The sequence below is a fragment of the Stigmatopora argus genome, chromosome 2 (assembly GCF_051989625.1).
Source record: "Stigmatopora argus isolate UIUO_Sarg chromosome 2, RoL_Sarg_1.0, whole genome shotgun sequence".
NCBI classification, from domain to species: Eukaryota; Metazoa; Chordata; class Actinopteri; order Syngnathiformes; family Syngnathidae; genus Stigmatopora; species Stigmatopora argus.
In genome coordinates this window covers 1,343,048-1,369,291 of record NC_135388.1, presented here as the reverse complement: position 1 = coordinate 1,369,291, position 26,244 = coordinate 1,343,048, and the positions used below count along the sequence as shown (strand labels likewise).

Below are 26,244 nucleotides of genomic sequence, written 5' to 3'. Positions count from 1 at the left end.
CCGAGCAAAAGCCGGAACCGGATGTCGTGTTTTAAAGGACGGGAAGTAGAACTATTCCGGCGCTGGAACTTCAGCGTAACGTGAAAGGTCTGTATTAAACAAGATGGTTGCGATTTCTAAACTTGAGAAACTTAGATGAGTAATTTGCAAAAAAATAAGGATTTGTCTTGTCTTCTTTGTAGATTTGTTGGATTGGATTGGATAACTTTATTCATCCCGTATTCGGGAAATTCCGTTGGCACAGTAGCAAGCGGATGAGAATGCAGATATAGGAAAGGCATTTTAGACATAAATAGATAGGTCATAAGTAAGTTTATTTATTTATTTATTTATATATATATATATATATATATATATATATATATATATATATATATATATATATATATATATATATATATATATATATATATATATATATATATATATATATATATATATATATATATTTTTATATTCCAAGTTCCAAGACTTCCTGTGTGTGGTTCCAGTTTTTGTCCAACTTTATGTCTTTTTGAGTCTATCCGTTTTTGCTCCCAAAACTCGTAGCTCGTTTTGTGTTTTTGCTGCTTTTCAATGATTTGATGATTCTTAATGATCCCATTGACTTTGATTTGCTTTGTACTTTGTGCTTTTGCTTTGTTGTTCTGCGGCCTTTGACTGTACTGTCTAACTTATAACTATGCCTTTTCTTGCTACTGTCACAATGAAATTTCCCGAATACGGGATGAATAAAGTTATCCAATATATAGAATCATCAATGTCATACATATACATGTACACGTACATGTACATTTACATGTACATGTACATATACACATATATACATGTACGCATACATACATAGGCATACATATACATAGATGTACATGTATACATACGGTAGGTCTTAACACTGAGCCATTTGTTTTGTTAAAGAGCCTGACATCTGATGGGAAGAAGGATCTGCGGAAGCGCGCCTTCCTGCAGTGAGGGTGCAGCAGTCTATTGCTGAAAGAGCTTCGGAGGGACTCCACAGACTCATGCAGGGGGTGGGAGGTGCTGTCCATGATGGACATCATCCTGGTTTATTTTATTATCTGCAATAAAATGTGACATTATTTTGTATATTATTGTATGGAGTTCTTACCTTTGAGACAGACGGTAGCGGCTAGCGGCGGAGTAGCGAGACTCGCTACACTTCTGTGAGACTACATAAACTTTAAATTTAACTTCAATGGAAGAACAACTTGGGCACCAATCTTCTGAGAACCTTCTATAGAACCACTGTAGAGAGCATCCTGGCGTACGGCATCACAGTGTGGTACGCTGGAAGCACGGCGGCAGACAAAAAGGCCATGCAGAAAGTGATTAACACTGCCCAGAGGATTGTCGGCTGCTCTCTGCCCTCACTTGAAGACATTGCCAGCCCTCGTTACCTCAGCAGAGCCAAGAACATCATAGGGGACCCTTACCACCCTGGTCACAATCTGTTCCAGCTGCTGCCCTCTGGCAGACGCTATAGGTCCCACAAAGCACGGACAAATAGGCTTAAGGACAGTTTTTTCCCCACATCCATCAGAAATCTAAACTCGCGCTAACATAACACACATTCCCCTCTGCGGTATATGAACAGATGTTTGGTTGGTGATCTGCCTCCTACTAGCTGACTGAGGAAAGGTAAGTGGAAGACAGTGAGAGGTAAGCGAGAGGTAAGCGACCTGTATCCTCAACAGCGGAATGACAAATTACAAGTCCGTAACTTACACTTATTAGGTCTTTTGCCGATTAAACGTAGCTTATGGAGAAGCACCATCAATTTCGTCACACGCAGTTTCTGCGTGTGATGACAAGTAGGCTTTTGTGTTGTGATAATGACGACAGGGCCTATGTCCGATTATTATTATTATTATTATTATTACTATACAAACACTTAAAAATGGACGTTAGCTAGTTGTGCTATAACCGACCAATATGACTGTAAACGCAGCTTTCGAGTCTGAACTATCTGCTTCCCCTTTACTTTCAAGTCCTCGCACATTCTGCTAATTGTTACTCCTTTATCCACATTAAAAGAAGCCACTCCCTCTCGTTATGATTAGCATTGCGCTGCTCGAAAAGGACCACCTAGCGGCCACATCTTATGCTTGTACGTCAAATTTGTCTCGTATGTTGGGACACTCGTATGTCAGGGTGTTACTTCATTTACAATTTGTATAGTGGTGCAAATTTTGGGGAATACGGTTTATACCAGGAGGATAAAAAATACCCACAGCTATGGTCGTACCCACTTTAGTTATAACTAGTGTTGCATCAATACCAGGAAAAAAATCCATTAGATTACGTTGGGAAAAAAATGTGTGTATAAATAATTTTCTAATATTTTTTAACATCTCGTGTTCAGCTTCAAATGTCATTGAACACAAATATAATAACGGGCTCATTTTAACAACTGAAAACGTCAGTTAGAGCTAAAATGTCTTTGAAATCAAGGATAACGAAGCTCTCCCTGTATGCGTCCTTGCGTGATCCGTCAAGTGAGTTTTCTTCGTGAATCTTTTGCTGCAAACTGAGCAGGCAAAAGGTTTCTCCCCAGTATGGGTCCTTGTGTGTGTTGTTAAATTTCCTTTCTGAGCAAATCTCTGGCCACAAAACGAGCAGGCATAAGGTTTTTCGCCCGTGTGCGTTCTCGCGTGGGACGTTAAATTTTCCTTCTGGGCAAATCGTTGGCCGCAAACTGAGCAGGCGAAAGGTTTTTCTCCAGTGTGCGTTCTCGTGTGCTTTTTCAAATTTTCTTTCTGGGCGAATTTCTTTGTGCAAACTGAGCAGGAAAAGGGTTTCTCCCCGGTGTGGACTCGTGTGTGCTTTGTTAAACGAGACCTACTGGGAAATATTTTCTTGCAAAATAAGCAAGCGAAAGACTTGCCGCTCACGTGCTCCCTTCTCAACGACGACTTGGAAGAAGATTCGTTGCGGTTTTTACGAGGGTGAAACTCCAAATCGCCGCTGGAATCGTCGTCGTTGTCAAAGTCAGAAGAGTACGAGGTGGCGTCGTCACTATTGGAGAGTGGCGCCGAGAAGCCGTCGCGTCGGTCTCCCTCATCTTTGACGGGAAGGTATTGCCGCGAGCTGGAAGGCTCCGGCCCTCCACTGGCCACGCTTGGACCGTCGTCTTCTTCACGCTTCACGGTGACATTCGGCGGAAGCTCGCTGAATCCATCCTCTTCCTCTTCTTCTTTAACGTTGGGCTCACGCCGCTCAGGACCAACGTCTTCTGCGGTGACGTCTGCGGGATGCGACATGAGAAAGGTCACATGATTTGTTTTGTCTCAGGTCATGATTTTCAATCTGTATATTTTCCTACACATGGTTTAAGCCACGTTTTAAAACAGGGCAAGTCATTTTTCTTCTCCCCGGTGTGTATTTTAGTGTGTTTTGTCAAACTTGAATTGTTCGAGAACCTTTGAGCGCAGAGCGAGCAGGCAAAGGTTTCTCTCCCTCACCTTTTGACGGCGGGCTTTGAGGTGACTTGGAAGGCTCCACCCTCCCGCTCGCCTCGCTCGGACCACCGTCCTGTTCACTTTTTGGATAGGTAAACGGGAAGTTGGAGATTTCATCCTCCTGCTCTTCTTCTTTAATAAAGGGGCTCTTTGGCTCCGCCTCTTGTTTAATGTCAGGCTGCTGGGGACCAAGATCTGTGAAGGTTGAAAAAAAATGGATTTAAAGAAGGGGTAATGTTTTAAACTGTGAAAATAAGTAATAATGAAAATGATTGTTTTTTTAACTCATACAATTACAATTGCAAATATTGAAATTTGTTGTAAATGACCCAAAAATGTCACTAATTGTTGTTAAATGTCAACTTTTGAAGAGTTGATGTTAACTTTATAGGGAACGTAACTAGTTTTGGTAAATACAAAAATTAAAAAGTACAAGCACTTATTATTACCTTTTTAACGTTTTATCTTTATTGTGTATTTTTTTAATAATTATAAATACATTTAACAATTATGACGAGTTAATTCTAGCTAATTTAACACAATTAAGATGAATAAAAACAGAAATTACCTCCAGTCACTGCTTCACGTAACGGTAAAGTAGACTTTTTTTCGTAGTATTGCTTGCCATTGACGGTGATTTGCGGCCAAATGTCAATTCAATTTTGACTGTCAGTGGCGACTGAACGTTACAATGGATTGGACGTCTAGCACCGTCAAAAAATCAAATGAGTTAAATAAATGCGCCGTATACGAGTGGATTTTGAATAAATTGAAGCTAGGTGTGTAGTTAAAAAGTGAAAGTAGTTCAAGTGAAGCGACCTGCTTTGTTTTGGGGCTTCTTGCAAGAGGCGTCCAATCCCCGTCGGTCATTATCGTCAATCCGGTGCATTTGCTCCTCGTAATCTTCTTCTTTCACGCCTTTTGTACACATTCTCACCCAAAATATGATTAAATTCTGGGCCACTTTTGACAGACATCGACTGTAAAAACGCGAGGCTCGGCTAGCGAGCGAAGCTAGGCTATGCTAAGTGAATCATAAAAGCTTCAACGTTAACCCTGACGATTCCATAGAACATCAAAAAGAGAGGTTTAAGTTCGGAAAACGTCCAATTCATTAAAGTTTGGTGAAGAAAACTTCGTAGAAGCGCTTTTTTCAAGCAAATGTAAGCGGAAAGATTCCACGTTCGACGTAGCCATAGCGTTTCAAGAACCGGATGTTGCGTCGAAGAAACAGGAAGTAGAAAGTGTCGGCCATTTTGTATCAGTGCCTTTCTCGAAACATTACATTATAGTCAACGGAGTGAATACATTGAAGGAGCTATAAATACCACCACTCAACGCCAGCATTCCCAGTTGAAATGGTTTCGATATATCGACTACCATATTGCAAATAAGGACACAAAGTAGACTAAATAAAAAGGGGGGTGTTTTTTTTTATCTTTATATTTTATTTTTTTCTCTCGAACGTGCACATGATCCTTGATGGTCCACAGAAATGACTGGCACCTCAGGATCAGCAATATTTTGTTCATTTAGCTTTGGCTGTGTAGATAAACTTGACTGGACAAAAAAAGAAACCTGAATTCAATTAGAGTTCCAAGCCTTTGAAATCAAATCACTCTCAATATGTTTTCTTGTATGTTCTGTTAAATTTGCTTTTTTAGTGAATCTTTTCTCACAAAATCGACAGGCAAACGGTTTCTCCCCAGTGTGGGTTCTTGTGTGTGTTGTCAAATTTCCTTTCTGAGCGAATCTTTGACCACAACGCGAGCATGCAAAAGGCTTTTCCCCAGTGTGCGTTCTCGCGTGGGTCGTTAACGTCTCCCTATGTGTGAATCTTTGCCCGCATACCGAGCAGGCAAAGGGTTTTTCTCCGGTGTGTGTTCTTATGTGTTCTGTTAGATGTGCATTTTTAGAGAATCGTTTGCCACAAACTTGACAAGCGAAAGGTTTCTCCCCAGTGTGCGTTCTTGTATGTCTTGTTAAATTTCCCTTCAGAGCGAATCGCAGACCGCAAACCAGACAAGCAAAAGGTTTATCGCCCGTGTGCGTTCTTGTGTGCGTGGTTAAACTTTCCTTCTGCGCGAATCTTTGATCACAAACGGAGCAGGCAAAAGGTTTTTCTCCAGTGTGCGTCCTCGTGTGCTTTTTCAAATTCCCCTTCTGAGCGAATCCTTGACCGCAAACCGAGCAGGAGAAGGGTTTTTCCCCCGTGTGGATCATCGTGTGTTTTATTAAACGTGACTTGCTGGGGAATATTTTCCCACAGAATAAGCAAGCGAAAGATTTCCCAGCCGTGGGTCCGGCGGCGTCGGAAGATTGGGCGCGCTTTTCGCGAGCGAAAAACTCCGTATCCTCGCGAGAGCGGTCGTCATCGTAGTCGGAAGAGTAGGACGTTACGTCGTCGCTGTTGGAGAGTGGAGCCCAGAGGCTGTCTGCTGGCGATCCATCCCATTGGTCTCCCTCACCTTTTATGGACAGGTGTTGACGTGAGCCCGAAGGCTCCGCCCCTTCACTCGCCTCACCGGTTTCTTGGTCTCGTTCGCTCTTCACACTGGTCAAAGGGAACTTATTGATTTCCTCCTCCTGCTCTTCTTCTTTGATGTGTGGGAGCTCTGGCTCCTCCTCCTCCTTAATGTCAGGCTGCTCAGGATCAGTATCTGTTTAAGATGCAGTATTTCAATCAATCAATCAATCAAAAGCCTTTTACCAATTTCGTCATACGCAGTTCTGGGCATGATGACAATTAGGCTTTTGTCGAGTAAATGATGATGACAAAGCCTATGTCCGATTATTATTATTATTATTGTCATTATACAACAGCTACGTATAACGAAATTAGTGGTGCTACTCCACAAAGTGCGTGTTTCAGTAAAAACATAATTAAGTAATTTAAAAAGTCACGTCCGGGCAAGGTAATTCTAAAATATTATTTATTAGCTAGCATCTTAGCAATGTTTAGCATTCAGTTGTGAGGGTGCAGGAGGAAATGTATACACGGGGACTTCAACACTAGGCTATTTTACAGTCATTCATTTAAATATAGTAATATTGGACGATATATTTGTATTCATTTGAACTCAGTGGCTAACCCCCCGGTCAGATTGGATTGAACGTCTATTAGCGTTAGTGGCAGTGAAACGTGATGACTCCATTCCAGCTATCCTAGGTGAAATGCTTGGAATGTCCATTAATCGATGAATTCAAAACAAGAAATGGTAAACAAGTAAAAAAGGAAGCCACCTGCGTTGAGTTGAGACTTCTTGCAAACAACGTCCACTTCCTTTCCTTCCGTTTCGTCCACGTATTCCTCTTCTTTGACACTTTTGGCAAACATTTCCACTCAAAATACTGACCAGGGCTGAAATGTTAACGACATCGACTGCGGAACACCGCGTGCAGACTAGCATGCTAAGATATGCTAAACTAAAGAAGCCCGAGAAGCTTCAAAGTCCACTCAAATGAGTTCCATCAAGCTTTAAATTCTTAAGTCGCTTAATGTACTACCTTTTTCGGCATTCTGTTGGAATAAATGTGCACGGAAAGACTCACGAGTACATCGTCGCCGTAACACATTCTGGGACCGGATGTGGCGTTACCGTGACACGGAAGTACAAAACTTTCGTTGCAGCCCTTCAGCGTAATACGTTGGTTACTTCGTTGTAGACCTCGTTACGCACTTTACTGAATTCGTTTCATTTTTATCAATCCGTTGGACTTCTATCGTTATAAATGGTGAGAAATTGATTCATTAATGTTATTTGTATGTATTTTTGACGATTTAGACTCTAAACCGTGAAAAAAGTTTATTTTGACGACGTACCCTATTTTGACAGTGTAGTGACACCACTACACCAAAAGAGGCAGTCGTGCGCTAGAATGCAGAAGGTTCTCGCTCACCGGAAAGACGTCACTCCATTTCTTGTTCTTGTTCCATTCTGTCGATTCCGTTGTATTTCTCTCACACAAGCGACTATTTTTAATACATTAATTATATTCCAACTCACATCGGTGATTTTTTTTGTAGACTCTTGAACAACGAACGTTATTTTAAAGTAGCGTTCGTGAGTAGTAACATAGATCGTAAAAATAATTCGTAAACGGGCGTATTTGTAAATTGAACATGTGCAAAAGTGAAATGCTAAGAGACTTCCTGAATCAAATTTTAAGTGCTGCCGCCGAAGAGATTTTAGTAGTTTTCGAGAGGACGGTATCGGACTACGAGGAGGAACTTTGTCGTATGAAAGCTGAAAATGAGCTACAACGTCAACAACTGGACTCTTTCATGGCTCCCGTTGTGCCAGGAAGAAAAGGTTAGCTTCATTTTATTTACTCTCACTAAACGCGACAAATTAGTCACACTCATCCTTTTTAACAATGAGGTTTTGGTAGGATCAGTTTTCTATGAACACATCAACAAATAACGACTTCATTGTATTCCATTTCTATTTTAAAGGGAGTCCTCAAGCAGTGCGTTTCAACCTCAACAGCAACCAATTAATCCGATTCCATATCCAAAACCAATATTGTCAATACCATTAATTTAGCAGCGTACAAATTTAAACACTGTGGTGAAACAGTTCCCGCCCCATCGCCACTAAAGGGCGCAGAATTGAAGCACATATTTGCGCCACACGTTTGAAGTGTCCAAGATTAACGTATGACTTTACGAGCAAACGTCAATACGGAGCGTTGCGTTCGGCGAGGCTCTCAATGCACGCATAAATTGCCGGGAAAGAGCCAGATATGCCTTTTCCAAATAGATAAATACTTATTTCCATGTGAGAATTATTACTAAATGGGACAACGTTCAGACTAACAGGCTGGATCCAATGTTGCTTTACCTCATGCGATCTACCACCCGTAATTTCCCCGTTTTCCCACAGACGCCAGCGAAGGAAGTCTCCATCTAGAGCAGCAAGAGTGGACTTCCGAGGAGGAACGGGAGAAACCGCCTCCTCCTCGCATAAAAGAGGAAGAGGAACTCCAAAGTATGGACTTGCCTTTAATTCCTTTCGTCCCGAAGCGCGAAGAAGACGACGACCAATACCCGAGCGAGGAGAAGGCAGAGGAGGAGCTTCCCAGCTGTAGCTCGTTTCAACCCGCGACGACGGAAGGCGACGACGAGCGCCAATCGGAGTGCGACGACGTGGACTCCTGGAAATGTTCTCAGTGTCCCAAAAGTTTTCCCCACAAGAGCAACTTAAAAAGGCACATGGTCATCCACACGGGAGAAAAACCCTTCCGGTGCTCCGTTTGCGCGAAAAGATTCTCCCAGAAGGCGCACTTGACCACGCACTTGAAAACGCACACTGGAGAGAAAAACTTCATCTGCCCCAATTGCGGCAAGCGATTCTACCGCAGGACGCAGTTGACGGCGCACGCCAGGACGCACGCCGAGAACAAGCCGTTTTCTCGGCGCGTGCGCGGGAAAGCTTTTGCCGACTACTCGCCGATGGGGAATTATTCTCAAATATACTCGGGAGAATAAACGCATTCCTGCTCGTATCGCGGATGACCTTTGACCCTTGCCGAGCCTCCCAGTTCAAAACGCATCGGACGTCTCTGGCCGTCAGTTATGATTTGTATTTTTTTGCTTAGGAAAATGAGCCTCCATTCACTGTCTTGGATTTCTCCCTTTGGAATATTACATTATTGTCAATGTTTGTTATATACTTAGAATGTCTTGCCACGTTTAGACTGAAATTTACTGCAAGAATTTCAAATCATTTTTCTTTACATTGAAAGAATTTCATGTGCATGTTTTATTTCTGTAAGATTTAATGATAGCTTTCTGTGCTAAAAGAGGTGTGTTGTAATAAAAATACTGAATAAAGTGGACAGAAATACTTAAGTCAACACTTCGGTTGGCGTTTTAAAACAATCCAACTTTTTTGGGGGGGTTCATAAGGATTAATTTATTTTGATTAGAATAAGGATGATTAAAAACAACAACAACAACAACAACAATAAAATACCCCAAATAAAGATGACTGTCCAATGAAAAAATATCTCAAAGGGTTTTTTATAAAACATATTATTGTAGTCACCCCTTTCACTCATTCAAGTCATTGCACATTGTGCTGCTGCCCAATTTGGCCACCTGGGGGCAGCAGATAAATCGGCTCAACTGAACGTCCTGTCTGACACACACGTTTCAAGTGTGTCGAAACAAATATTTAACACTTTGAGGTGGAATTGGTAACAAATAACCATAAACTAGCGGGTTCACGCGAACAATTTCTTTTTTCAAGTTCAGTCCACCAATGAGACTTGTTCTTTTTCAAGGGTCACCAAATATGAAGCAGGGCGGCGTCGTAGGACAATGACGTAATCACCCCTCGACCCCAAATACTTTTGGACGGATTATTAAAAAATATATAATATTTTTTTTAAACTGCTGTAGGTTCAACACAGCGCTTCCCAATCAATCATAAAATGGGCGTGAATTTTAAATTGAACAATTACACAAACAAAACAAGACACTCAAGTATTGTAAAAGATAAACATGTCTCAAATGGAGCATGACTACTAAACAAAGTAATGCAACAGAAGACGAAAGAATAAACAAAAAAATACTAAAAGCAAGACAAGATTTAAAAACAAATGGTCAATTTTTATCTTCCCGAAACACGCCAAACTAATTAGTTTCTTCTTCTAACGGTAGGTGGATAATTTTATGATAGCAACGTAACCAACTTAAATTCCTAAGAAATCGGTAGCGCCTGGAAAATGTCGCGTCAGTGACGTCACAAAGAAGCGACCGCAAACAAAGCGACGCCTTCGTGAGCAGCGTTTAGCGAGGACGAGCGTCCACTTTATCCGGCAAAAAATGTGTAAAGTCCACACGTTGAGAGCGTTCCTAAACCAGCGGTTGAACGTAGCCGTCGAAGAAATAATCGAAGTGTTCGAACGAACCGTAACGGACTACGAGGACCAACTTTGTCGGGCGAAAGAGGAAAACGAGAGACTACGTCATTTGCTGGACTCGCTTTCTGTGTCTCAGGCTACTTTGCAGCAAACAGGTCGCTTCAAAAGTGTCTTTTTGTGCTTTGTTCCCAGTATGTGGAGCCCCTTTTGGGACAGTGGGCATCTATTCTAAAGTTATCATTAACGTAAGCCAATTCCTGCGAGATCAGGTCAGAGTACGTGTTGTGGTAGTTGGTAAAAGAGGGAAATTGAGTTTTGAAAACACCTATTCATTGGCAAAAGACGACCCAGCCATTTGAACTGGGAGGGTTGGCAGCGATCAAAAGTTGAAATGGATTGGCTGTCTGTCGCTGAAGAGAAAATAAAAAAAATAGAATTGCTCGAGCCAAATACACAGCATTCATTTTTGGAAGTTTTTTTTTTTGATTGAATGATATTTTTAATGACATGTTCTTAAGGATTACGTTTTTTTACCACTTATTTACGACTATTTTAATATGAACTAAAAAGATATTTCATCAGGATATCCCTAGGCATCCGACATATTTTCTACCAAAAAATCAAAGCATGAGTCCACTTGATTAGCGCTGGAATAAAAGACAACAAACGTCCTGAAATGTTGTGATCTTCTGTCTCACAGATTTCAGTCAAGACGACGTTTCTCCTGAGGAGCAAGAATGGAACGCTAACGTGGAGCGACAAGAAGCGGAACCCCCCCACATCAAGGAGGAAGAGCAGGAGGACCGCATCGCCGATTTGCCCGTGACCGTCGTCGCCGTCAAGAACGAAGCGGACCGCCGTCCGAGCGAGGAGAAACTAAGGACCCCGCCTCCGAGCGGAAGCTCCGGGAAACAACCCAACGAAGAAAACCCTCCCGGGGGGTCCGGAACGGAAAGCTACTTCGCCCCGCTCTCCGACACCGACGACGTGACGGCGAACTCGGCCGACAGCGGCGACGAGGAGCGCGCCAAGGGCGATAAACGCTGGAAGTGTTGCCTGTGCGACAAAATATTCGGCGTCAAGATGAATTTGAAAAGACACATGATCATCCACACGGGAGAAAAACCTTTCGCCTGCTCCGTTTGCGGGAAACGCTTCACGCAGAAGGCGCACCTGACGTCGCACTTCCGCACGCACACCGGGGAGAAACCTTTCGCCTGCTTGTTATGCGGGAAAAGATTCTCCCGGAGCGAGTGCTTGATCACGCACACCCGGACGCACACCGGCGAGAAACCTTTCCGCTGCAACCTTTGCGATCAGAGGTTTTCGTACAAGTACAAGATTAAGAAGCACAAGTGCGCCGGCGAGAGGGACGGCGCCGTTTGAATTTTGAGAAACTTGGACACCACGGCAATTGGGGTTGCGTGATTAAAAAAAAACGATCCCCAATTTTTCATTGTTTTGCATTGATGTATTATTTCAATTAACTTGAAATAAATTGAATTGAATGTCTTTATTGTCACTGTACAAATGCAATGGGTTTAAAGCTCCAAACATAGGCATTCAAATAATGATATTTTCAATAAAAATGGATCAAGATGTGATTTTAGGTCAGACATTTGAAGAAGTATCATGGAGTAGCGTTATTTTTAGTTCAAATTCAAATTTGAATATCCATTTTTTTCATTTTATGCACCACTTTATCCTTATTAGGGTCGTGGGGGGTGCTGGAGCCAATCCCAGCCGCAGGCGGGGGACACCCTGAATGGGTGGCCAGCCAATCGCAGGGCACGAGGAGACAAACAACCAATCACAGTCATACCTAGGGGCAATTTAGTGTCCAATCATCCTACCATGCATGTTTTTTTGGAATTTGGGAGGAAATCGGAGTACCCGGAGGAAACCCACGCAGGCCGGGGGAGAACATGCAAACTCCACACAGGTGGACCAACCTGGATTTGAACCCAGTACCCCAGAGATGTGAAGCCGACGTACTAACCACTCAATCCACCGAGTTCAAATCTGTTTTTTTTTTTAAATTCATTTTCATTATTTTTTTTAACCTTTATTTATTATCTTATTTTATCTTGCGTTTTTAACATCAACCTCCACAAGGGAATAAAGATGGAAATCAGCCTTTGGCTCTAATCTTACATCTTTATACATTCAAAAAAAGGCAAAAATGTTCTCTGATTGTTTGATGATTGTATTCAGGTTTTCAATTTTTCCTATCATTTTTTTGCCAATTACATTAAAGTTTAACTAATCTAATTGGCACAAAAGGATCATCACGATGAAAAAAGGGTCTTTCCTATGGATCTATGTATATCTTTTTTGGTCTTATTTGACCTTTCGCCGAGCAGACTGGTTGCCCGCGCAAAGCGGATGTCGGCCAAGTTTCGCCGAGCGAGCAAAGCGGCGCCGCCTCTGTGGTTTTTTCCGAGTCAAACCAGCAACGCCTCGCGTTTGGAAACTTCCTCTTTTTTTTTTGCACGCGGGCTGACATCACTCCAGTTTTTTTTTTTCACTCTGCTCAAAGGAATTTCCTTGATTTTTTTAGAAGAAAGACCCCAGCCGACAAATATGGGACATTGAGCCGGAAAGCCCCAATTTGAGAGGCACTCAAACCACCGTGTTGTGGTGGTGAGTTGTTGTGATGACATCACACCTTTTCCTCTCGCTCAGATAAAATAATTAAAAAATAAAAAAGAAAGAACGACGCACTGGCTTGACTTCCTGTCTGCTGTTTTCGTTTCAATTTTAGTCGACGACTATCACATCGGGACCGGTCGCCGACCGCTCGGGCTTCCACCATGCGACCGATCCTCCTCTGGCTTTTGTGTATGCACGCCGCTCCCGGTGAGTTCACGTTATCGGGCAAAAAAATGAAACTCCATATTTTAATCTTTGAATTTACACGTGTACTCTGAGAAGACTTTAATTGTAGTACCTACTTATTTATTCAATCCACTTATTCATGTTGACTACTTATTTTTATGTTGACTACTTACTTTTTATGTTGACTACTTATTTATTACTTATGAATAATTTATTATTATTTCTTGATTATTTTGTGTTTTATTTATTATATTTATTGACTATTTATCTTCGTTTGTTTGTCTGTTTGTTGTTGTTATTTGTCCACGCCACTAGTTTTGTGTTGACTACTTATTTATTTATGACTTATTTATTGCATATTTATTTATTATTTTTATTGATTATTTATCTTGTTTGTTTGTCTGTTTGTTGTTGTTGTTATTTGTGCATGTCCCTACTTATGTATTGACTACTTATTTATTGATGAAATTTTTTTTTTATCAGTTTGTTTGTTTGTTGTTGTTATTTGTGCATGTCCCTACTTATGTTTGACTACTTATTTATTCCTAAATTATTTAATGTATCTTTATTATATTTATTGATTATTTATCTTCGTTTGTTTGTCTGTTTGTTGTTGTTATTTGTGCACGTCCCTGCTTATGTGTTGACTACTTATTTATTACTTATTTATTGAATTTTTAAAAATTATTTATGTTTGTTTGTTTTTATTTGTGCATGTCCCTACTTATTTATGTGTTGACCAATTATGTAGACTACATATTTATTGAATATTTATTTATTATTATTTTTCTTGATTATTTTTTTATGTTTGTTGTTATTTGTGCACGTCTGTTTATGTTGACTACTTATTTATTCCTTAATTATTGAATATATATTTATTTTTTGTATTGATTATTTCTGTTCATTTGTTTGTGGTTGTTGTTTGTGCACGTCCCTACTTATTTATGTGTTGACTAATTATGCTGACTACTTATATATTTATTATTTATGACTTATTGATGATTTATTTGTGTGTTTGTTTGTTGTTGTTAATTGTGCACTTGCTGGTGAAAGCTTTAAATCTCTTAATAGTTGTATAATGACAAAAAAAGCATTCAATTCAATAATAATTGAAATAAATGTAATCATTTTTAAAAAGAGTTGTCGCTTGTACATTTATAAAAGGGGAGGAGTCTCAAATTTGTGACCTAGTTCCCGTCTAAAGTGACACCTAAAGTTTTTTTTAAATTTTTGTATGCTTTTTTTACATTACAATTTTGACTGGTCAAATTTGATCTGCTCATTTTCATGTTTTCTCCCCGGCGACCAATTGTTTGCATAAGTCCAAAAATATGATGATATAGTATTTTTTTTTGTTTTGACTTTATTTAGCTTTCCCGATAGCCTGCAAAGACGTTGTTGATGTTTGCCAAGCAGAACGCTCCTGGACCAGGTAGTGCCATTTTTGGATTTTGTCACATTTTTAGTTAAAAAAACTAACCACATTCTGTCAAATTAAATTAATATTGTACGCATACATTTTTCATATTTCATTCCAGGTCAATATTTTGATATTTTATTGCATATACTAGATAGATTTTTTTATAATCAACGGGGAAAATTTGGGGGTTGGGCTCGCAGTTCTGGGGTCGAGGGTTCGATCCCGGGTGGGTCCTAGCTGTGTGGAGTTTGCATGTTCTCCCAGGGCTTGTGTGGGTTTTCTCCAGGTACTCCGGTTTCCTCTCACGCCTTTCCCCCAAAATATGCTAAGCTAATTGTACGCTAAATTGCCCTTAGCTTGTGTGAATGTGATTGGTTAATAAGCGGTTCTGAAAATGAATGAAAAAATCCTTATTTGCAAAAAGAATGATAAATATAAATTAAAAAAATTACAATAAGAAGAAAGGCCCCATTAATATATATCTTATTTGTATTTATTTTAAAAATCCTTATTGAAATTCGAAAAAATTGTAAATATTTTTAATTTTATTTCCTATTTATTTTAATTTTCAGTATTTTTTTAATGTTAGTTTTCATATTCTTAGCTGTGTATTTTTGTTCTAATTTAATATACAGTATTTTTGCATTTATTAATTTAATTTAATTTAATTAATAAAGAGAATTTGTACTCTTAAGAGGCTTTAAATCAACTGTAAAAATAGTGCTAAATGAATTTCATCATCAATTATTGTTGTCCTTGAACTCATTGGCAGCCATTGACGTGGATTGACGTCCAATTCATTTCAACCGCCAGAAAGGCTGCAAATGATTGGACATCTAACGCCGTCAATGGCGGCCACGAACGTCCATAGCGGGTCAATTTCCGACAATGAGTCAACAACTTTGTCCCTTAACGAGTCACTCTTTGACGCAAGTTGCAGACGTCGCAAACGAGGAAGTGAAAGTCGTATTTTTGGTACATTTGAAGAAAATGGCAAATCCACTCCAAGACCAGATTCCTCTTTTTGGGGGATCATATTCGACATTAAAAAAAAATGGAAATAACGTTGTACTCGCAGGTGTTACGAAAAAAAGATCCTGTCGTGCGCCTCAAGTCGGCGACCGGAAATCCGGATCGTGGACGCGTCCCAAGAGGTAAAGACACACACACACACACACACACATTTTTCTGACTAATTTGGAAAAATTCATATAAGTCGCAGTACCCAGATTTCACAAAATTTAAGAAAAATCAAAATTATGTCGGTTCGCGACTCGGTGGATGAGTGTATAGCGGGTCGGCCCGACGCTTCTGGGGTCAAGGGTGTGATCCCGTGTCAGCCCTCACTGTTGTGGAAATTGCATGCTCTCCCCAGGCTTTCTTGGGATTTCTCCGGGTACTCCGGTTTCCTCCCACATCCCCAAAACATGCATGCTAGGATAATTGTATGCTAACTAGTTGCTAGCTACGAGTGATTGGTTGCTTGTCTTCCTGTGCCCTGCAATTGGACGGCCAGGGTGCGTTCCCTCCCCCGCCTGATGCCCGAAGTCAGCTGGGATAGGCTCCAGCACCCCCCGCGACCTTTGTTTTGTGAGGATAGAGTGGTTCTGAAAATGAATAAATGAATATACGTACGTCCCACCTGACTATAATCATGATACCATACCTGTCAACTTATACGTTTTTCCCGTATTTTATACGTTTTTTGATCATTTCAAATTGTGTACGCCGTATAACAACTTTTGTACGGGATTTTTTTTAAGTACGTTTTTTGTAAGATCTCGTTTTACGCATTTCGGCTCTAATCTGGATCGTCTCGGTCACTGGTAGCAGACGAAAAGGTCATCGTCAACTGCTAATATTGTCATGCTTTAAGCATGATATGCGCACACGCATTCCCCTTTCACACCAAACAGGAAATGATTAAATCATTTCCTGTTTCGTTATTTAAGCAGCTATGAGTCATAGCGCTTGGGTCCAAATACATTCACGGTCGCGTCACGACAACGCGGCGCGACCATAACACTTTTACGTGCACCCTATGTGAGAAAATATGGGCCGCTTTGCATTTGTACGGTTTTCTATTGCTTAATACGGGGAATTCCAATCATTCATACGGGGAGGAATTGGCCCAGGTTGACAGGTATGTGATACCGTAAGTCCACCAAAAAAAAAAACCTCAAATACAATCTTGTGTTTTAAGCTTTTAGCCATCTTTCTACACTAATAGTGGACGCAATTCATTCAACTCAGAGCTAACGGCTAGCGCTAGCCCTCATTAGCATATGTGCTCGGTTGCAAGGCACTGTGGCAAATGGTCCATTTTAGATCAAAACAACATCTTTGTCCTCATTGTTTTCTGAATATCAGGGTGAACACAGTCCACCTTTTGATCTTGAACACAGCGTCCACATCCCACAGTCGGCCTTCCGGAGAAGCAGAGGGTCCGAGAACGGGACCTCCTCGGTGCTGATCACCGGGCTGGACAGCGCTTATTTCAAGGTGAGCCCATCACTCCTTTTTTCCTCCAATCTTTTTAACCGCTGTCCAACAAACACGCAAAACTAGGGATGTCCTAACGACATTTTTTTTTGCACTTTTTTTTATCGACTCCCAAAAGCGAGCCCTGATTCCATACCTGTCAACCTCGAGACGTTTTTCCGCTACTTCACATGTGTCAAAGTGGCGGCCCGGGGGCCAAATTTGGCCCGCCGCATCATTTTGTGTGGCCCGGGAAAGTCAATCATGAGTGGCGACTTTCTGTTTTAGGATCAAATTAAAATGAAGAGTATATATGTATGTTAAATTTCCTGATTTTCCCCCCTTTTAAACCAACAATTGTCATTTTTTTTAATCCATTTTTTTGTGTTTTTAGTTCAAAAATCATTTTGTAAAATCTAAGAACATATATATAAAAAAGCTCAAATAAACATTGTTTTAGATCTATAAAAAACGGAATATTCAGGGCTTTTAATCCAGTTATTTTAATCAATTTATTAAAAAAAATCTAAATATTATATCTAAAATGGTCCGTCCGGCCCACGTGAAATCGAGTTGACGTTAAACCAACGCGAGTCTGACACCCTTGCCCTACTTTATATGTTAAGACCTGCTATACTCTTTTTCACCAGTAGATGTCGACAGATGAACATTTACTATTTGTTGGTTATTTTCTGTTTTGCAGCAAGAAAACAATCATTACTGGATGAAATACTAACTTCCTTATGATATTTTCCCTTCAAAGCAACACATTTGTACTCCCTATTAAAAGCATGAATATGGAGGTGAATCGGGGGGGCAAATTTAAGGGGGCGGCTTATATGCGAGTAAATACGGTACTCTTAATGTTTGTTTGTCGCTCGCGGTCAAAACGTATTCGACTTCCTTGGCGGGCGATGACTTACCGAGGGGCAAAGGTCATCCAATCCATTTTCGCTTTGACTCTCTTCCACAGCCAACCAAAAGAAGTCGAGGACGAACATTCGGTCCAAGCGGTCCGACGGGCACAGTCTTGGGCGGAAAAGTCCTGGTGGTGTACGCCACTTCAGGCCCGCTGCGGAACCTTCCGGAACCCGTCACCTTGACCTTCAGATACAGCGAGAAGGTGAAAAAAATATCCACAAAAAGGGGGCGGGGTCTCGGCTGCTGTTCCTTACCTGTAATTTTTTTTTTGCTAACGTTGCAGGACATCGAAGGGACTTGCGTCTTCTGGGAGGACGATGACAAAGGAAACGGTGGGCCGCCGGGTCTTTAAAAAAAAAAAATAATAATAATAATAATTAAAATCTTGTTATTGACTTTTTTTAGGGTTTTGGAGCATGTACGGGTGTAACACCAGCAAAAGTGACAGCAAATTTGTTTGCCGGTGCAACCATTTGAGCTTCTTTGCTGTACTTGTGGTAAAAATAATAATTTTTGGAAGATATAAGAACATATGACGAAAAAAAAAACTATTTTTGAACATTTAGGCGTCCAATCCATTTTGACTGGAAGGGAAGGCTGTGGTCATTCCATTTTTATTTTGTTAAATTAAGGGGAAAGTCGAAATCATGATCATTAAAAAATATTTTAACTAAAATATATTGTTACAGTTTAGGTTACAGGTGTCAAAGTGGCGGCCCGGGGGCCAAATCTGGCCCGCCGCATCATTGTGCGGCCCGAGAAAGTAAATCATGAGTGCCGACTTTCTGTTTTAGGATCAAATTAAAATGAAGAGTATAGATGTATATTAAATTTCCTGATTTTCCCCCTTTGAAATCAATAATTGTAATTTTTTTAATCCATTTTTTCTGTGTTTTTAGTTCAAAAATCATTTTGTAAAATCTACAAATATATTTAAAAAAAGCTAAAATAAACATTATTTTAGATGTATAAAAAACGGAATATTCAGGGCTTTTAATCCAGTTCTAAAAAAAAAATCTAAATATTATATCTAAAATGGTCCGGCCCACATAAAATCGAGTTGACGTTAAAGTGGCCCACGAACCAACCCGAGTCTAACACCCTTGCTTTAGGTGTACACGCCTGATTTTCCACATTTTTGGCTTTTTAAAAAAAATTACTTTAGCGTTTGCACTTCACAGCATGTTCATTTCTTTAAAAAAAAACATGCATACACAAACATTTAGGAAACTAGTCAAAAATCTATGAAATGTACGGACGGCGCTGAATTCGAACCTTTCCCAGAATCCCGTTCTGTCGCTGAGTCCAGAAGACGCCTTCCACCTGAGTTGGATCACGTCGGTGGGCTCGGCACTTTCGGCCGTCTTCAGCGTCCTGGGCTTGATGGTCTTCTGGTGTCTGAGGTGGGCTTCTTCCTCTCTTGGGGGGGGACACTCGCTGACGTGACCTTTGACCTCTTCCTCCTCTTCTAGCAAGCGCCAGCCCGACCGAGCCGTGGGCCTTCACGCGCACCTGGCGGCGGCGCTACTGTGCCTGCACTCCTGTTTTCTTCTGAGCCGCTGGCGAGCCGAGGTCTCGGGGGTGTCGGATCCATCCTGCGGGATCCTGGGCCTCTTCCTCCATTGGTCCCTGCTGGCCGTGGTGTGTTGGTCGGCGTTGGAGGGCTTCCATCTCTACCTCCTGCTGGTGCGCGTCTTCAACATCTACGTCAGGAGATATCTGCTCAAGCTGAGCGTGCTGGGTTGGGGTGAGCGCCATCTCTTGGCGGGGGACGGGATTGCTCGTCACTCTCGTCGATGCGTTTTTTGTTGTTGTTGTTGTTGTTGCCGCAAACGTCTACAATGACGGTGTCAGAAAGATTCTAGGAAGAACCAAGTTTGACTTCCGACCAAAGACCAGGACGCCATTTTGTCAATCTCGAGTGTAATCACTTGATTGCAGTCAGATGCAGCTTGTTTCCGCAGGAAATTCATTGGTTAACCACATTTTTTTTCTGAAAGGGACAAAAAAAAATAGTGTTCAAATGTTTTTTTTCTTCAGATTTTATGCATTTTTGATGACTGATAAATGATATAGCATTTATAACAAAATATAAAGGAGGCCACTGGTGTCCTGGTGGTCGTTAAAGGGTTAAACTGGCTGGCTTGTACTGGTGGAATTGGTTTGACAGCCCCGGTCTACAAGATTGGTGGCAAATATTGATTCATTTATTTAATATTTGTTTCCACTTGGACAAAATGACTAGATATTAAGAGACAATGTCCTGAAAAAGAAAAGTGAGAATTGAATAAAGGTGCAAAGCACAAATGCTTAAGTCAAATTAAAAACAAAAAATACAGTGAAAGATAGATGAAAAAAAAACTGTGAAAACAAATCCCCCAAAAAGCAAAATAAAATGATGAATAAAAACTGCCAAAACGATTAAAAACAAAATCTAGCAATTGAAATACCACAGATAACATTTTTAGTTTTTCCAGCCCTCCCTGTTAAATGGATTGGACACCTTGTTAAGGACGTCTAATGAGTTCAATGAGTGACCCAAAAATGCCCTCAAATGAATAGCAAGTAACCAAAAATCCCCCAAAACACCCCCACGCCATTTCTTACCAGGAATTGCATTTTCTCGTCCTGTTTTGAAGTATTCCACCTACGATTGATGTACATTTTGTCCAATGAAAATTAATCAATTTTAAAATATATATATATATATTTTTCTCCCCTCCAGGCGTGCCCACGCTGATTGCTCTAGTTTGCGGCGCATCCGGAGTTTACGGCAAATACACGCGAAAACTTCGGAATCCCCACAACAGCAGTTCCACCATGCAGCTGTAAGTAAAGCCCCACTCCTACTATAAATACCGTATTTTCACGACTATAAGGCGCACTTAAAAGTCTTACATTTTCTCCAAAATAGACAGGGCGTCTTATATAATCCAGTGTGTTTTATATATGGAAAAAAAATTAAAATGTGTCATTCATTGAGGGTGCGCCTTATAATGCAGTGCGCCTTATAGTCGTGAAAATACGGTACCTTTATTTTTTCTTTTCTTCAGTGCTGAGTCCTAGTAGCAGGAGTGGCTTCCGCTTACTAGTTTCAGCGTGGATTTTAACATTTTTATGAACGTTAACAGATAATAATTAATAGCAGAAAAAAATCGCAATGAGTGAAGTCGTGATAATCGAGGGAAGACTGTATACCTTTTTATACCCCACAGGTGTTGGATGAGCAATTCCACCGGCAGCTTAGCGGTCTTCTACGCCACCACGGTGGCTTTCCCGAGCCTGGTGGTGCTCTTCAACTCCTGCATGCTGGGCCTGGTGGTCTTCAAGCTGTGGAGGCTCCGGGGAATGGGCACCGGGGGCGGGGCCAAAAGCGCCCGGGAAAAGGCCAAGCGCTTGTGGAAGGACTGCGTGACCGTGGTGGGCCTCAGCTGCGTGCTGGGCTTGCCCTTCGGCCTGCTGAACGCCACCTACGTCTCCACGGCGGCCGTTTACGTCTTCACGGCGCTCAACTCGTTGCAAGGTTCCCACACCGTCGCCCTTTTTTTCGCCCGGCGGCCGACGTTTGATCGTCCCGCTCTCTTTCCAAAGGCGTCTTCGTGTTCCTGTGGTCGTTGGCGTTGCTGTGCAAGTTTCGATCGGACGCCTCGTCGTCCTCGAAAGACGCGTCCACTCAGAGAATGATGACCTTCAACAGTTGATGCCCAATGGGTTGCCACTGACGGTGATGAATGTCCAATTTATTTCAATTCTGGCTTGGGCGTCTGCTGGCGTCAAAGGGAGCCGACGAGTTCAAATTCCATCGTGCGTTGTTTGCTTGGAAAAGCGCGCATTGTGCGCTTATCCGACTACTGATTTGTGTTTTTTTAATGTATTTTTTACTTCGCTCTGTCTTTATCGGCGCATCTCGGTTGTGTAAAGATATCTACAAACAGTTTGCATTTTTATGTTTGTTTGGCCTTGTATCGAAAGTAAGAACTCCATTCAGTGCCGTACACAATAATGATCCATTTTTATTGCAGATCATAACCAATAAATTCCAGTGTGCGTTCTCGAGTGAATTTTTAAACATTCCTTGTGAGTTGAATCGTTGAGAGCAAACCTAACAGTGTTAAGGTTTTTCTCCAGTGTGCATTCTCATGTGCGTTTTCATATACGCCCGACTTGAGAAGCACTTGCCACAATGTGAGCAGGAGAAAGGTTTCGTCTCACTATGCGTTCTTGTGTGGGTCTTTAAATTTCCCTTTAGAGAGAATCCCCGACCGCAAACTGAGCAGGAGAAAGGTTTTTCTCCAGTGTGCATTCTCGTGTGCGTATTCAAATACGCCCGACTCAAGAAGCTCTTGCCACAATGTGAGCAGGGGAAAGGTTTCTCCTCGCTATGCGTTATTGTGTGGCTCTTTAAGTTTCCCTTTAGAGAGAATCTCCGACCGCAAACTGAGCAGGAGAAAGGTTTTTCCCCAGTGTGTGTTTTGAGATGACAATTTAAATACCCTCTGTGAGCAAACATTTTCCCACAAAAGGAGCAGTGAAAAGGTTTTTCTCCAGTGTGTGTTCTTGAGTGATTCTTTAATCTATCCAGGCAAGCAAAACTTCTAGCGCAAATTGAACAGCCGAAAGGTTTTTCTCCAGTGTGCGATGTCACGTGCTTTTTCAAACCCCACTTTGTAGTAAAGGTCTTGTCGCAATGAGCGCATTTAAAACATTTGCTGTCCTTGCGACCCGTCTCAAGGACTTTGGAGGGCGGCGTGTCGTGGTGAGGGTCTGAGAACTGAGCCGAGACGCCGTCTACCGATGAAGCGCCACGGTGGTCTCCTCCGCCAGCTTCTGCTGAGCTGGCGCTTGGAGGTTCCACCCCCTCGCTGGCCTCATCTGGACCTTGATCTTCGCTGTTCAAAAGGACACCAGTAAGATGGGTGACGTCCTCCTCTTCCTCCTTAACGTATGGAGCCTCATTCTCCTCCTTTTTGATACGTTGTCGTTGCTCCTCGGCGTCAGGGTGCCGAAGCTCGGTGAAATGCTTCTGCTCTTCCTCTTTAATGTGGAGGACGTCTTCCTCTTTAATGTGGATGACGACTTCCTCTTTAATGTGGAGGACGTCTTCCTCTTTAATGTGGATGTCTTCCACTTTAATGTGAAGCAACTCTTCTTCGGTGAAATGCTTCTGCTCTTCCTCTTTAATGTGGAGGACGTCTTCCTCTTTAATGTGGATGACGACTTCCTCTTTAATGTGGAGGACGTCTTCCACTTTAATGTGAGGCAACTCTTCTTCGGTGAAATGCTTCTGCTCTTCCTCTTTAATGTGGAGGACGTCTTCCTCTTTGATGTGGACCTCTTCCACTTTAATGTGAAGCAACTCTTCTTCTTTGTTTTTGTTGATGCATGGGCGCTCCTCCGGCTCAGAAAGATCCGCGTCCCTGTCGTCTGCGAGAGACGAGACAAGTTATTGATGAAGCCGAAATGACTATTTTTTAAAAAAGGAGACTTTTTCTATTTTTAAATGATTGTATTATTTTGTCAGAAACACATTTCAGCTCACAGCAAACGAGTGGTTCGCATGTCCAACTCAGAGGGTTCAATCCTCGGCGCTACAGAAAATGAATGCATTTAAAAATGTCATCTAATGCCAATAAGAACTGAACTCAACTCAAATACACCCTGGTTAGGAATCTGTCAGCTTGGCCATTAGACATTCCCAAAAACATGAGTTTGAGTTCGAGTTTGATTTATTTAATAAGGGACAGCACCTATTAATGAAAATATGTATATTCCTGTTATTGAACATATGTAAATATGTAAGCTTGTAGCCGAGGGCTGATTTCCATCTTGTGTATGTTGAAGATAAACGATGACACAATTTTAGAGAGCGTCGTGATGGCAATATTGTTCGTCTAACAGCCAGGCTTTAAGATGATTGGCCAAGAGGTTCAGAGACGGGAGTTGACGTATGCTAATTGCTATTGAGTTCCAGCCATGAAGAGAGAAGGTGTGTTGGCTGAAAGCACTCTTTTTGAAGGGAATTACACAGTCACCTATAGAGCCAGCCTTTGTTAATGCGTTGTAATCTTTTGTACAAAATCTTGCAGTGGGGGAGGAGTTTTGTGACGAAATATTTGGTAAACTTACGTGGAAGGACCGTTTGAGGACAGTTCCCCAACTCCGTTCTGACCTTACACTACTTTCCTGTCACTTTATTACATTGACACAGACATCTTAACTCTAAAGGGAAGGGTGATTAGGCAAGTGAGGCGTTTGAGTGTTTATCTCTGCCAGTTGGACTTTTGGCCGAGTACATTTGTATCAGAACACCTCCACAATAATCAAAACAAATGAAGACCGACACGTCAGGAGGCCTCTAGGAGCGCCCCTGCAGCAAGACAGACTAACCAAGAAACAAAGTTTATACTTCACTGCAAGCTAGTATGATAATAATCATGTTTGCATATAGCAAGGCCAAGATTATACTTCATTGCAAGCAAATGTATAATAAAAAGAAATAAAAACCCTTACAAAAACCTTTGAAAGAGTCTCGAGTTGTTATTGTTTATTTTTTTGATAGATTAACGGGCAGTGGGCTAGGGAGCCTAAATTTCCCATGGTCTTGAACGCCTCACCGCCCTTCCGCGTCATGCTCTCTAAATGGGTTCATGCACAACACCTGGGCCTTTATTATCATTTTTTGATTGAGATTTAAAACTTCACCATAAAGTGCACACATAAATTAGTCATCCTAAATGATACGTACCCTCGTTGTGATTGTTTATTTTGTATTGTTTATTTGGAGAAAGCAGATAGACAAAATTTAAGTTTGGACAGGTGTGTACGATGCTCTTATTTCCAATATTACGTTTTTTTTTAAAAAGTATTCATTTTTTAGAAAAAAATAATGTAAAAAAAATTAAAAAGGCAGCTGATGATCTTTTGAGCTGTGTTAACTCTTAACGTATTTGTTAGGGTTAAAGGCATTCAATTCAATACCGTTTCAATTGGAATGAAATTGTGCATCTACATTTGTGGAATTGTTTTGACACCCGTGATTGACTACGAGTAAATGATTTGGCTGATAACTTAGCTATTTTTCTGGGAAAAATTATCGCTTGAAATTTTACGTTTGCCGTGGTTGTCTTTATACTACCTTTACTCTTGTTTAATACATTTATATTAAAAATAGCCTTCTAAAAGGATTGCTAAAATATTCCTGTTAATTAAAGTAAATTATTTTAATTCGTGCTATTTAACGTCAAATTGTTGAGTTACATGTTTTGAGCAATGAAAAAAAACACTTGACTGTTGACTTGTATCACGTAACCCTCATAAAACTGACCTTTGAGGCTTTTTTTTTACCCTGGCGATGGAGAGTTCTCCACAGTCCTAAACTATAGTTACTTTAGACGTCAAATCATGTTTACACCGAACACTAGACGTGTTCTAGCCACTGTGACAAAACTAAAAATTCAAAAAGTGCACTAACCGACTCTATTTAGCACAACCAGAAGCTTCTTGTTGCAAACCGTCTCCCGCAGTCGAGCTCTTAATTTCTCTTTTCCTCCATAAAGTTCTTTTTCCAAACTCAATTTCGCTGTCGTTCTCGAACACATTTCCAAACTTTTGGCGTCGGATTGCGAACGATTGCGGCAGGTGGAACACCGAAAGTGTCTTTTTGCTAATAAGCTACCGAAAACCAGGAAGTGACCGTTTCAACTTCCGGTTCACTCTGTCAGTACACGACGCACTACTGCCCCCTCTGGTGTGGAAGTATAAACGTGCCTACATTAAATGGCGCTTTTCAAAACTAATTTTCAGGACATTGACAGCAATATACGGAGAGAGGGGGGGGGGTATCTCACTCTTGATTTGATACATATATAATGACAAATAAAGAAAACAGTGGAGTGAAAATGTTAAATAAATTAGCACGCGTTGTTTGTCCCAGTGACTTTGCCGTATAAATTCAGCAGTTGCACTTCCGCGTACGTGTTTGTGTAGCAAAACACGTTCTATTTAAGAGCTGTCCGTACCACGTCCCAAATATTCGATGCAGTGCGTTCATCTTTTCCCCATGGAACTTATTTTTGGTGCATTTAACCTCTGTGTCCTGAAAAAGAAGCTGCGTGCGTGTACTCGACGCTCCAGCTAGCTTAGCTTAACCGCTAGCAAATAGGCGCCCTGAGGCTTGATTTTTAAAAAAGGCGATGGAGAGATGAAATGAGATCCAAGAGTTGTGCAATTCCTGGA

At 41.2% G+C, this 26,244-nt stretch overlaps 4 protein-coding genes and 1 pseudogene across 6 annotated transcripts; 3 read left to right on the top strand and 2 right to left on the bottom strand.

Annotated features, from left to right (window-relative positions):
* Positions 1–1,903: 1,903 nt before the first annotated feature.
* On the bottom strand, positions 1,904–13,476 carry LOC144070742 (uncharacterized; annotated as a pseudogene). The gene is made up of 4 exons (XR_013299444.1): positions 8,324–13,476; positions 6,723–6,802; positions 5,165–6,139; positions 1,904–2,803 (listed from the first exon to the last, which is right to left on the bottom strand). The product of XR_013299444.1 is annotated as an uncharacterized LOC144070742 (transcript).
* On the top strand, positions 7,381–9,338 carry LOC144070734 (uncharacterized). The gene is made up of 2 exons (XM_077595177.1): positions 7,381–7,792; positions 8,366–9,338. Exons 1-2 carry the CDS (start codon positions 7,603–7,605, stop codon positions 8,968–8,970), a joined length of 795 nt encoding a protein of 264 aa, XP_077451303.1. The 5' UTR covers positions 7,381–7,602; the 3' UTR covers positions 8,971–9,338.
* On the top strand, positions 10,205–11,953 carry LOC144070733 (uncharacterized). Its single transcript, XM_077595176.1, has 2 exons — positions 10,205–10,504; positions 11,050–11,953. The coding sequence occupies exons 1-2, from the start codon at positions 10,312–10,314 to the stop codon at positions 11,733–11,735; spliced, it is 879 nt and encodes a 292-aa protein (XP_077451302.1). The 5' UTR covers positions 10,205–10,311; the 3' UTR covers positions 11,736–11,953.
* adgrg3 (adhesion G protein-coupled receptor G3) lies at positions 12,028–22,051 on the top strand. The gene is made up of 12 exons (XM_077626104.1): positions 12,028–13,208; positions 14,559–14,619; positions 15,686–15,761; positions 16,978–17,109; positions 18,062–18,211; positions 18,293–18,341; positions 18,415–18,506; positions 19,294–19,412; positions 19,482–19,756; positions 20,735–20,837; positions 21,225–21,532; positions 21,601–22,051. The coding sequence occupies exons 1-12, from the start codon at positions 13,163–13,165 to the stop codon at positions 21,708–21,710; spliced, it is 1,521 nt and encodes a 506-aa protein (XP_077482230.1). The 5' UTR covers positions 12,028–13,162; the 3' UTR covers positions 21,711–22,051.
* LOC144070723 (uncharacterized) lies at positions 21,208–25,709 on the bottom strand. Of its 2 annotated transcripts, XM_077595159.1 has the most exons (3): positions 25,481–25,709; positions 23,248–23,433; positions 21,208–23,127 (listed from the first exon to the last, which is right to left on the bottom strand). In XM_077595159.1, exons 1-3 carry the CDS (start codon positions 25,605–25,607, stop codon positions 22,121–22,123), a joined length of 1,320 nt encoding a protein of 439 aa, XP_077451285.1. In that variant the 5' UTR covers positions 25,608–25,709; the 3' UTR covers positions 21,208–22,120. The 2 variants fall into 2 exon arrangements, with proteins under 2 accessions (XP_077451285.1, XP_077451284.1); XM_077595158.1 differs by having other exon boundaries at positions 21,208–23,433.
* Between the last annotated feature and the right edge of the window lie 535 nt (positions 25,710–26,244).